The sequence below is a fragment of the Lepidochelys kempii genome, chromosome 28, assembly GCF_965140265.1.
Source record: "Lepidochelys kempii isolate rLepKem1 chromosome 28, rLepKem1.hap2, whole genome shotgun sequence".
Classification (NCBI taxonomy): Eukaryota; Metazoa; Chordata; order Testudines; family Cheloniidae; genus Lepidochelys; species Lepidochelys kempii.
This window is the reverse complement of record NC_133283.1, coordinates 4845553-4858362: the sequence shown is the minus strand read 5'-3', so window position 1 is coordinate 4858362 and position 12810 is coordinate 4845553. Positions and strand designations below refer to the sequence as shown.

General features: G+C 52.7%; 2 protein-coding genes across 3 annotated transcripts in view; both read right to left on the bottom strand.

The window, feature by feature from the left end:
• Positions 1-12810, bottom strand: part of LOC140904223 (uncharacterized) — a 94284-nt gene that overhangs the window by 51714 nt on the left and 29760 nt on the right. The gene's annotated exons all lie outside the window — the stretch shown is intronic.
• Positions 2594-12810, bottom strand: part of LOC140904220 (uncharacterized) — a 39999-nt gene continuing 29782 nt past the window's right edge. The window contains exon 3 of one of the 2 annotated variants that reach the window (XM_073326646.1): positions 2594-3698. In XM_073326646.1, coding sequence (XP_073182747.1) covers positions 2682-3698 — 1017 coding nt within the window. In that variant the 3' untranslated portion in view covers positions 2594-2681. Of the gene's footprint in view, positions 4049-12810 lie in introns of both variants that reach the window. The other variant, XM_073326644.1, reaches the window with a different exon arrangement.

The window sequence follows — 12810 nt, the reverse complement described above, 5'->3', positions numbered from 1 at the left end:
AGCACGATCTTTGAAAACTCGTGGCAATCGGGGAGGTCCCGGACGATTGGAAAAAGAGAAATATAGTGCCCATCTTTAAAAAATAGAAGAACAACAATCTGGGGAACTACAGACCAGTCAGCCTCACCTCAGTCCCTGGAAAAATCATGGAGCAGGTCCTCAAGGAAACCATTTGGAAGCACTTGGAGGAGAGGAAAGTGATCAGGAACAGTCAGCATGGATTCACCAAGGGCAAGTCATGCCTGACCAGAAGGCAGTCAGGTTGTGGTGAGATAACTGGCTCTGTGGATATGGGAAAAATGGTGGACATGATAGATCTTGACTTTAGCAAAGCTTTTGATACGGTCTCCCACAGTATTCTTGCCAGCAAGTTAAAAAAAGTATGGATTGGATGAATGGACTATAAGGAGGACAGAAAGCTGGCTAAATCTTCGGGTTCAACGGGTAGTGATCAATGACTCCATGTTTAGTTGGCAGCCAGTATCAAGCGGAGTGCCCCAGGGGTCAGTTTTGTTCAACATCTTCATTAATGATCTGGAGGATGGTGTGGATTGCACCCTCAGCAAGTTCGCAGATGACACTAAGCTGGGGGAGAGGTAGATACGCTGGAGGGTTGGAATAGGGTCCAGAGTGACCTAGACAAATTGGAGGATTGGGCCAAAAGAAATCTGAGGAGGTCCAACAAGGACAAGTGCAGAGTCCTGCCCTTAGGATGGAAGAATCCCACACATGGCTACAGACTAGGGACCGAATGACTTGGCAGCAGTTCTGCAGAAAAGGACCTAGGGGTTAAAGTGGATGAGAAGCTGGATATGAGTCAACAGTGTGCCCTTGTTGCCAAGAAGGCTAATGGCCTATTGGGCTGCATTAGTAGGAGTACTGCCAGCCGATCGAAGGAAGTGATTATTTCACTCTATTTGGCACTGGTGAGGCCACATCTGGAGTATTGCATCCAATTTTGGTCCGCCCACTACAGATGGGATGTGGACAAATTGGACAGAGTCCAGCAGAGGGCAATGAAAATGATTAGGGGGCTGGGGCACTTGGCTTATGAGGAGAGGCTGAGGGAACTGGGCCTATTTAGTCTGCGGAAGAGAAGAGTGAGGGGGGATTTGATAGCAGCCTTCAACTACCTGAAGAGGGGTTCCAAAGAGGAGGGAGCTCGGCTGTTCTCAGTGGTGGCAGATGACAGAACGAGGAGTAAGGGTCTCAAGTTGCAGTGGGGGAGGTCTAGGTTGGATAATCGGAAACACTATTTCACTAGGAGGGTGATGAAGCACTGGAATGCGTTACCTAGGGAGGTGGTGGAATCTCCATCCTTAGCTGTTTTTACGGCCCGGCTTGACAAAGCCCTGGCTGGGATGATTTAGTTGGGGTTGGTCCTGCTTTGAGCAGGGGGTTGGACTAGATGACCTCCTGAGGTCTCTTCCAACCCTAATCTTCTATGATTGTATGATTCCATAAAGAAGATAACCTCTGCATGGCTGAGATGGAAGGTTAGAGTTCTGGAGTGATGGGGAAGGAGGGGATCCCTCCGACACATCCCATATCCTTTTCTTCCCACCCCGCTCCTGCTTTTTGTTATATTAACATTCATTTTAAATGAGAAAAATGGAAGGAAAAACAACTACAGTTCAGCGCAACCCTGGGCATTGTGAGGACGGGGAATGAGACAATCTCTCCTCAAAGGGGTACACGGTGACTCGAACAACAACTTTGCAGTGGTAGGAAGAGTAAAAATGTGATTCTCCAGGTTTGTTTAGACTAGGAAATGTGATGGAGGTTAGGTCAGGTGAGGAGGAAATGTTCTAGATCACCCCAGCCAGTATACATGGCTTTACAGGAAGAATTGTTGTTTTTTTTACATAAGAAAAGCGAAGGCAAACCAGCTAACTCCATGGAAATCATGGTGATCGGGGTCAAGTAAATTTTACCTCCATTTAGCTAGCTGAGGTCATAGCTATGTCCTCCACCTGAGGAGATAGACATTCCTGGACATTCCTGATAGGAAGGACACATACTTCTAAGACTCATAGGACAATGGGGTTGATAGAAAGGACCATGGGATTCAACCCAAAAGAAGAAAAGGAGGTCTTGTGGCACCTTAGAGACTAACCAATTTCTTTGAGCATAAGCTTTCGTGAGCTACAGCTCACTTCATCGGATGCATTCTGTAGCTCACGAAAGCTCATGCTCAAATAAATTGGTTAGTCTCAAAGGTGCCACAAGTCCTCCTTTTCTTTTTGAGGATACAGACTAAAACGGCTGCTCCTCTGAAACCCAAAGAAGGTTGAGCTGCAAGAGGCAAAAGTGGGCCACTCACCTGGGGGAGCTGAGGGACTATGGTGACGCAAACGGTGCAAGCTGCATTGCATGTCGGAAACAGCAAAAGACTTAAAAAAAAAAAAAAAAGTTTGACAGTTCTAGACAAGGGTTTCATGGTGTTGTTCCCCCTTACAGTTTCTCTGATGACAGATGAGTTCTGAGTGAAGCTTTTCCCGCACTCATAACTCTCATAGGGTCTCTCTCATATGTGGATTCTCTGATGCGTAGTAAGGTCTGAGCTCTGTGTGAATCTTTTTCCGCACTCACAGCACTGCGAGGATCTCTCTCTGGTGAGGACTTTCTTATGATAAAAAAGGGCTGAACCCTGAGTAAAGCCATTCCCACACCCACAGCATTCATAAATGCTCTCCTTTATGGGTTCTTTGATGTCTAATAAGGTATGAGCTCTGAGTGAAGCTTTTCCCACACTCGCAGCATTCATAGGGTCTCTCTCCCACATGGATTCTCTGGTGTGTAATAAGGCTTGAGATTTGAGTGAAGCTTTTCCCGCACTCGCAGCATTCATAAGGTCTCTCCCCCGTGTGGATTCTCTCATGTCTAATAAGGTCTGAGCTCTGAATAAAGGTTTTCCCGCACTTACAGCATTCATAGGGTCTCTCCCCTGTGTGGGTTCTCTGATGTGTGACCAGTTTTGAGCTCTGAGTGAAGGTTTTCCCACACTCACGGCATTCATAAGGTCTCTCTCCTGTGTGGATTCTCTGATGTTTAAGAAGGGCTGAGCTGTCAATGAAGTTTGTCCCACACTCACAACATTCATAGGGTCTCTCCCCTGTATGTATTCTCTGATGAGTAATAAGGTTTGAGCTCCGTGTGAAGCTTTTCCCGCACTCACAGCATACGTAGGGTCTCTCTCCTGTGTGGATTCTTTGATGTTTAAGAAGGGCTGAGCTCTCAGTGAAGTTTTTCCCACACTCACTGCATTCATAGGGTCTCTCCCCTGTGTGGATTCTCTGATGCGTAATAAGGTTTGAGCGCCTAGTAAAACTTTTCCTGCAGTCAGAGCATGCATAGGGTCTCTCCCCTGTATGGATTCTCTGATGTGTAAGAAGGCTTGCTTGCTGAGTGAAGCTTTTCCCGCACTCACAGCATTCATAGGGTCTCTCTCCTACGTGGATCCTTTGATGTTTAAGAAGGGCTGAACTGTCAGTGAAGTTTGTCCCACACTCACTGCATTCATAGGGTCTCTCTCCTGTGTGGATTCTCTGATGCGTAAAAAGGTTTGATCTCCGAGTGAAGCGTTTCCCACACTCGCAGCATTCATAGGGTCTCTCCCCTGTGTGAATTCTCTGATGCGTAATAAGTTTTAAGCTCTGAGTGAAACTTTTCCCACATTCACTGCATTCGTAGGGTCTCTCTTTCATGTGAATTATCTCATGTCTAACAAGGCCTGAGTGGTAACTGAAATGTTTCCCGCACTCAGTGCATGTATTTTTTCTCTTTTCTGTGAGTATTTTCTGCTGGGTTACTGTTTCTTTGAGGTCCTTCTGAGTTCCCCACCCATTCATCGGTTTACATACATTCTCCCCTTTCTGGTTTCCCCGTTCGCTCTCCAGCGTCTCCTGACTCTGACAGGCTTTTCGCTGCTCATTACTCCTGAACACTTTCCCTTTGGATCTTTGTGATAATACCCCATTTGGTTCCACTTCCTCAGCGTCTTCATGCTGGGGTTTCTGCTCCTTGTTCTTACTCACCGTCCCATCACCTGTTGGGATGCAGAGAGAAGCCTCAGGAAAAGGGAGGGGCAAACCAAAATAAGAGCTAGAGTGAGAGAAAATAAAAATCGGGATCCGAATTCCCCCAAACTCTTCCCTTCTATGGGAGAGAGGAAGGGATCAATTCTGCCTCAAGATCCCACCCAAGCTCTCAATGGGAAGGGAGGGAGGGACTGCCAGGTGTCAGTCAGAATCAGTAGGAGGGCATGAGTGATATGTACCCTGAAGTTACAACTTATTAGACACCTGCTGAGGAGACTCCTGAACTTAGAAAGCTCTCATGGTCTTTGTGTGGAATCCCAGCTCTTTCCTCCGGACACTTACAGATTCTGAGTTTGTTTAATGTCTCCTCACCAGTATAGCGAACTCTAAGGATCTCTCTTTCCTTTGACCTCTGGGGCCCAAAACTCTTCCCTTTGTTCCAGGTGGGAAATGATATCAAGTTTGTAAATTGGAAAGAAAGGGGAGATCGGCTGAATGTATAGGTTTATATATTAGTTCAACCACAGTCCACGGTAGACCAGTAAAATCCCAGGGTCAGCTCACCAGGTACCCAAAGGTACACAACACTCTGCAGGGACGGAGCCGGTAGGAAGCCTCACCAATCCCCCCTAGTAACAGCAGCCCCCACTTCCCTAGCCCCCGGACTGGCCCCCCAGCCAAGTTTTTGTCACGGCGGGTATTTTTAGTAAATGACATGGACAGGTCACGGGCCTGTGAATTTTTGTTTAGGGCCCGTGACCGGTGCAGAACTTTTACTAAAACGGAGCCTTAGTTATGATCAAAGAGGCTACTAAAACATAAAGAAGGTAAAACCATGTGCCGGAAAGTGAAGATGCCAGAGAGAGGGCAAGTCCCCCTGGCACTGGACACCTGCGGATGCCCCTGTGGAGGCCAGAGTCACCAGGGGTAGCGAGACCCTGAAGACGTCACGGACACGGCATCAGGGGATACAGGAGGAAGAAGCCCAGGGGAGCCAGGCAGTGGACCCAGTTAGTGACCCAGCTTTTGTGTTTCAGCTGGATCCCTGCCAACTCCGTGGCACAGATGCTCGCCACTACCAGGGCCCTGGACGGGGACCCGGTGGAAAGCGAGAGCCCTGGTCCCCCTACCCTGGCCACCACCCCCTCCTTGGTGGTGGCCCACTTCCCTGACTCTGGCCAATAAGCTGCATTGTCCTGCTGAGGGGGGCTGTTTTATGGACTCTGACCACCAGGCCATACAGCCCAAGGGAGAGGGAAATTGAATTGATTCTGGCCACTAGGCCCCCCGAGTCTGAGTGAGAGGGTGCCCATATTGACTCTGGCCATTGGGCCGTACTGCCCTGAGGCTAAGGGCAGGCAGGCGGACTTAACTGGGGGGCAGCGGCACCCTCACCCCGCCCCCAAAGATGGACGGGGTGTACAGGGCCTGCGATGCATAGTGGAGAACGCGGGCGCCAGTCGGCTCCCACTGAAAGGCCCCGTAGGCGAGACAGCTGACGAGTTGACGACCCCTCTGTCCTGACTAGCAGTCACTCTGACCCGAGAAGGAGATGGGCAAGTTCCTGAAACGGCTGCTGGAAAACCCCCAGCAGCAGGTGACCAACTGCAGCAGCCCAGCAATAACAGATGATACAAGAGCTGGCCGCACAACACCGGGTGCGACAAGAACAGTTGGTCCAGCAGGTGCAACTAACAAGATCACCTTCCCCTGCCACAGCTGGGCTGCCAGAAGGGACCCCACCTGTCGGCCTCCCAATAAACCTCACAAAGGTGGGGCCTGGCAATGACCTGGAGGCGTTTCTGGTGACTTTTGAGCAGGTGGCTACCGTGGCCCCTGGGCCACCCTCCTGGCCTTATACCTGATGGGACCAGCCCACGCGGCATCCCGGAATCTGGACCGGAAGACGTTCTGAGCTACGAGAAGGTGAAAGCAGAGCCATCTTGGATCAAACCGGCATCAACCCCGAAATTTTCCGCCGAGAACCATAGCCCACGAAACGGTCCGGGGCCCAGGTGGCAGAAGCCGTCACTTTAGAAGAGTTCACCCAAATCCTCCCCAGTGTGCGTGGGGGAAGGAGGGGATGCAGCGACGTCGGCCAGCGACATTGGCTGAGACCGTCAAGTTGGTGGAAGACTATTTGGCAGCCTAGGGGGGCAAAACCGTGACCCTGTACACCCGAGAGCCTGGGCAAGAGGGATGGCCCAGCAGGGAGTTGAGGGGGGACGCAGTCGCCCCAACCAGGGGACCCACAACGCATGTCCCGATGCTACCTGCTAATCCGAACCCCAACCGAAGATGGCCAGCCAGCCAGCCGACCTACAGCCCAGAGAGAGGAGGATCTGTTAGGGGGGCCAGCCCTGACAAAAGGCAGACCTGGGGACCAAGAGGAACCAAGACCGCTGCTATGAGTGTGGCCAGGAGGGGCACTTTTGGCGAGACTGCCCCTATATGGACTGTAGTTATGGGCAGGTGTGCATAGCCAGCCCTTGGGCCCGGAAAAGTGGTCCAGAGAAACTCCTGACCCCCATACGAGTCGACGGGATCTCCACAACAGCCTTGGTAGACTGGTTGCAGCCAGACGCTTATCCGGGCCGGCCCAGTACCAAACCTAGACTGGCAGGGACTGAGACACATCTCTAGTATATCCACGGGGACATATGGCCATATCCGACCGCGTGGGTAAGTCTGGAAACTAGCCACCATGACTAGGTTCTCCAGGTGGGTGCAGCCCCCAAAATTGGCCGACCCTGTGGTCCTGGGACAGGACTGGCTGGGGATCCAGGAGATCCTACGTGAATACAGTTGTCGACCCGCAGAAGAGGGGAAGAAAGGGCTAGCAAGCTGGGGATTACTTGGGCACCGATCAGAGCCTGACTCAGGAGAGTGGCCATCCAACCCCACCGAGACTTCAGGTGACCCATACCCTGATGCGGAGACCCCCATGAAGGATGCCCACGCAGAGCTGGAGCACGACAGGGACTCATCAGGGAACAGAGGGAGGACCCCACCTTGAGCCGAGCCTGGGAGCAGGTTATGAACCCAAACCGACGGGCGAGTGGAGAGGTTTAATGGACCCCACAAGGTGATGCTGCGTAAGTTGGTGGGAAAACAACTCTGGGCACTGGGACACGTTACTCCCAGCCTGGCTGTTTGCCATATGGGCTGTTCTCCAAGCCTCGACTGGGTTCTCCCCTTCGAACGTCTCTATGGGAGGCAACCCCAGGGCATCCCTTTTTCCTTCTCCAAAATAAACACTGCTAGGGTTTGAAGATGCCTGTTTTGTCACTCTACAACACTGACCCCAGACGGACGAAGGTATCTGCACTCAGCCTGATTTGCTGGGCAAGTGAGGTTCATACGTAAGTTATTGTCGCCCAGGGCCCGGTGTCGGTCATGGTAAAATTGCAGAATTCCACTGCAGGAGAGGGAAAAGCCTGCGGCCTGACAGCTGAGGGGGGCACTCAGAGAGACCCGGAAGGGGACAGGGTGCAGCTAGCCCGGTCACTCTTTATGAGACCCACTCCCCTTCCTCCCACTGGTCTCACCCCTCTCCACCTCCTGGGTCTCCAGAAGCAATTGCTCCCGGTGTTCTCGCTTCCGCTCTCAGTCCCTGCAGGCCTCTTCGCTACCTGTTCCCCAAAATTTCCTGTTTCCCAACCACTTTCCCCCACTGTCCTGAGCGATCTCTGCTTCAGACTCCAACAGGGCAGAAGTAAGTATGGCAATACACCAGATACCAGACCACCCTTCGTTCGGGGCTGCTGATGGGGGCAGCGCGGCCTTCAGAGCTGGTCTCCCGGCCAGCAGCCGCCATTCTCTGGACGCCCGGGTCTGAAGGCAAAAACCAGAGAGAACGGCCAAGTTACAAGAAATTTGTCACATCCTGTGATTTGGGCAAAAAAAAAAAAAAATTAACTTTGAAATGCTTTAAAGAAGAACCGATCTGTCTGCACATTGTAAAAGATGCCACTTGATAGAGCAGAGAAGTTCTATCGGGCTGGTTTAATACGATGCCATGAGAGAGGATCCTTTATAGGTCAGCTTTTCTTCGGGCTGGTCTGTTACTGCTTTCAAATAACTCTGCAAACACACAGAATAAAAACTTAGTTCACCCATTTCGTTTTTGCATTTGTAAATTTAAAAACAAACAAACAAACCAGGAGTAAGTCATTTAAAAGAGAAGTACGCTCTTTCACATATTCCAGTAAAACGTGATGGACACTGCGTCATCTGCTCCTGGAATTTCCACTGTCCGTAACTGAAAAAATTGGAGTCTCACGAGATGAAGGCTTAAAAAACCCGTCAAACCGAACACAGACCACACTGAGCTTGCTTCGGCGGGGGTTCTGTTGTGATAACTGCATAACTTAGCAACTTCTACGTCAGCTACAGAATAAAAAGAATATAAATATATAAACAAGTGCAAAATTCTGGACTTAGAAAACACAGTTAAATCGGGGACAACGTCTTTACAAGAATCATCACTTGATTAGGCTAATCAAAGCGGTGAAAGTTGATGCCAGAGCTTATTCTGAAAAAAAAGTTCCCTGTATTAGGAATTAATTTGTCGGGAACCTGTACGTTCTAGCTTTAACACACGTAGAAGATCAGGGTTGGAAGAGACCTCAGGAGGCCATCTAGTCCAAGCTTCTGCTCAAAGCAGGACCAAGCCCCCACTAAATCAGCCCATCTGCAACATCTGTCTCAGAACTGGCAAGAAACCACGCTTTCTCTCTCACAATACGTGCGGTGTATAGACAACAGGAGCCTGGCCTGGTGATTTTACTTCAGGATACAGAGACTGAAGTATGGAAGAACATAGAAGTGTTCTTTATTCATCCCGACAGCAGCAAACCTTGGAAAGGTTGGCAGACAAATCTACACCAATGTAGAGCGGCTCCAAAACTCTGAACTGCCAAACCACAGCAGGAGCGGGGGACGGATCCTTGCAACCTTCATGAGTTCAAAGCGGCTATTGCGGCCCGCCAAGCTCCCCGTGGGGGCCCCCCCCCGGACCCTCCCCAGCGCGCTGTGGCCCTAGCCTACCTCCAGGCCAGGGGTGGCCAAACTATGGCCCCGGGGCCGGATCCGGCACCTCAGGGCTTTGGATCCAGCCTGCAGATTTGCCAACCCCATGGTGCTGAGGGCCCCACACTGCCCCCGCGACCCCCGGGGGGAAGGGGAGCAGAGAACTCCATGAACGGGGACCCGTGGCCAATGGGAGCTTCGGGGGAGGTACCCATAGGCAAGAACAGCTCATGGAGTGCTCTGCTCCCCATCCCCCTGGGGCCACATGGACAGGGTGCCCACCGCTTCCCGGAGCACAGGGGGCCGGGGCCAGGGCATGCAGGGAGCCTACCCTGGCCCCGGTGCGCACCCCTGCCTCCCCGGAGCCGCTCAAGGTAAGCGGCGCAGGGCCGGAACCCGAACCCCTCCTGCAGCCCGCACCCCAACTCCCTGCCCTGAGCCCCCTGCCGCACCCCAAACCCCTGCCGCATCCCGCACTCCCTTCTGCACCCCAACCCCCTGCCCTGAGCCCCCTGCTGCACCCCACACTCCTTCCTGCACCCCAACCCCCTGCCCTGAGCCCCCTGCCGCACCCCAACCCCCTGCCGCATCCCGCACTCCCTTCTGCACCCCAACCCCCTGCCCTGAGCCCCCTGCTGCACCCCACACTCCTTCCTGCACCCCAACCCCCTGCCCTGAGCCCCCTGCCGCACCCCAACCCCCTGCCGCATCCCGCACTCCCTTCTGCACCCCAACCCCCTGCCCTGAGCCCCCTGCTGCACCCCACACTCCTTCCTGCACCCCAACCCCCTGCCCTGAGCCCCCTGCCGCACCCCAACCCCCTGCCGCATCCCGCACTCCCTTCTGCACCCCAATCCCCTGCCCTGAGCCCCCTGCTGCACTCCACACTCCTTCCTGCACCCCAACCCCCTGCCCTGAGCCCCCTGCCGCACCCGGCGGGCAGGGGCAGAGTGGGGGCTGGGGGGAGGGGCGTGATGCAGCCCTCGGGCCAACGTACGAGTCCTCATGTGGCCCTCCTGGTGATTCGAGTTTGAGACCCCTGCCTTACATGGATCAAATCTTTGGCTCCTGCAGTCAGGTTTCTGCATGCTCCCAAAAATAACGTGAGGGAAGGCGCGAACCCTGGCAGACGGAAGGGGAGATGGACCCCATCTCGGGCTAGCGCAGAGAAGCAGAGAGTGGAGCCACTGATAAAACTGAGGGTGGTTTTGAGCTGAGACGTATGTCTGAAATTATTTGTAAAAGACGAAATAATAATCATGAATAATCCCGTCTGAGCCCCCGAACCCCTTCTGCACCCACATGGGGAAACTGCCCTAGATGCATGGAGCACCTGGCGTTGCTGCTTGCCCCCCACAAGCCCCCCAGAGCCCCCTAGGAGGGCACAGAGGAATGTTTGGGGGCGGGGGGATGCACTCTGTGCATCACCGCTCACCCCTCTGAACGTTCCTCCATGCGGACAAAGCAGGGAGAAATCCGGGAAATGCATCACCTCTGTGAGTTGGGGGGGGGGGCAACACCCCGTATGTCCCCCCAACTCTGCCCATTCACTGCACTCCCCACTGTCACTCACCGCTCTGGGCGCCCCTCTGCCCATTGGCATCATGCCCCTCTTCTACCACCCGGGCGGGCACCCGTGTCGCCAACACCTAAAGCCGGCCCTACCTGGGCAGGAGCTAACTGGAAGCCCTGTTTGTTTATAACCTAGTCCCTCTGTCCCGAGATGGTCCCTTGGCTCACGGTCATCACAAACCGATGCCCGGTCGTTGTGTCTCTCCAGGGCACTCCATTCATATATGGACAGTTCCTTATAGCGTATCCCTGCCAACCTGGGCAGGCCTACCTTACTCCAACAGACGTTAATTCCCCGGTCCCAGAGGAGGAATTAACGCCTTCACCCCCAGTGGGTAACAAAGCAAAACGAGAGAGGAAACTGAGTCATACATATTGTTCATGACAAAAGAAAATTAAGAATGCCCACATTCTCCACAGGGCGATACGGGCAAAGTGAAGGGCTAGGATGATAAATCGTAAAATCCGGTCTGAAAAGGACATCAAGAGGGCATCTTGTCCGACAACCCTGAGGCAAGGTGAGGATGTAGTTCCCCGGATTCTCCTCCTTCCCTTTCCCCCCTAAAATACAACCCCCGCCCCTTCAAAAAGTTCTAAAAAACTTTGAACTACGGTTCTAATTATCTGACTGATCTCAATCACTTGCCACGTCTCTCAGCTAGTACACGCCACCCCACTGCCGCGACGGGGAAGCAGCGTCGCAAAAGTGACTAACTGAGGAGTTTGGCACGCGGAAAAGCGAGGAGCCGGCGATTGAAAGGCACGCGACGTGTGCATGAAAAGCCGCGAGGCCGAGGCTTCTCTGATTAGCCACAATATTTCCAGTCATCTACAATCACAATAATGGTTTGGACCGAGAGAACAGACTGGGGCCATTGAACCTGGCACCCATGCACTTGGGGATAGAGATTTCAGCCCTGCCACTGATACCTTTCAGGCACTGTGCATTCGGCATTTCGCTTGCGTCCCGCAGGAGTTCCTCTTGGAAGTTTTTGCCCTCGGATACCAACATTTCTGGGTTCAGAGCAATATTTTAAAAGTCCTTGAAAACACACGCGCAGACTCTGACATGGTCTGCTCTCATCCCTCTGTTGATAAGGGCTGTGGAAAATCCCCCTCCCCGCATCCAACATGTCTATTCTGGCAAAAGCTCGAGTGTAGACACTGGTATAGTATCGAAAGCATCAATTAAAAAAAAAATCAAGGAAATTAAATGCCCATAAACTACGTTCAAGGAAAGTCAAGTTGCCCAGTGTGGTCTCATGCCTTTCACCATAGGGACAAGGCTAAACGTAGACTTCGGGAAACCAGAAAATGAAGAGCTCAAGTACATACCACCCTCACAGTGTAACCTTAACTCTGACCCCCCCCCCGCTCCCACCCACACACACACAACTCCTGAGAGTAAGAGCCACTGGGAATGGTTTAGTAAGGTTTTGCAAAGGTTAACTAATGACCACAAGAACTGGAGACTTCTTTTCCTGAAGGATGTCAAGATGGGAAGATAATTTAGTCATACACAAAGTAGTCAGTTCAGTATAGTCGTGACCGGGTGAAATTCGATGGCCTGTTATACAGGTCAGACTAGATGCCCGATTGTCTCTTCCGGCACTCAGATCTATCAATCTACAATAGATACGAGGAAGGACTAAGAGAACATGCCACTGTTTGTGTTGTGTTCACAGACGGGAATCCCAGCATTTATCGGCATGCCCTCCGGCTGCGTGCACGGGGTCAGCCGTAGCTGTAATCGGATGGGGGAGGGAGCAGTTGGGGCGGCTTGGCAGAGCTGGGACTGTGGTATGGAGGGAGGTGCGGGTGACCCCAGAGGGACCGGGTCTGCCCCGTGGCCATGCTGAGTGTAGTAGATTGTGTCAGGATAGGTCTAGGGGCACGCATGCTCGTGCTCTGCAGTGCGAGGGGTAAGTGAAGATGACGACTCCGGAGGATTCCTGCCGGAGAGGGTAAAGGGGTGGCCTCATTCTGCACGCCTGAGCCGGTTCCCGTGGAGTAGAGTCAGGGTTTGAGTGCAGGCCAGGGGCAGGCAGCTTCTGTTTGCTATGACAGAAAGAAACCCAAATATCATCGGAGCAAAAGGAAAGGGTTAGACTTTGTGCGGTACTGCTCCTGGGCTCCGTTCCCCGAACGGTTGGTAGCAGGGGAGGGC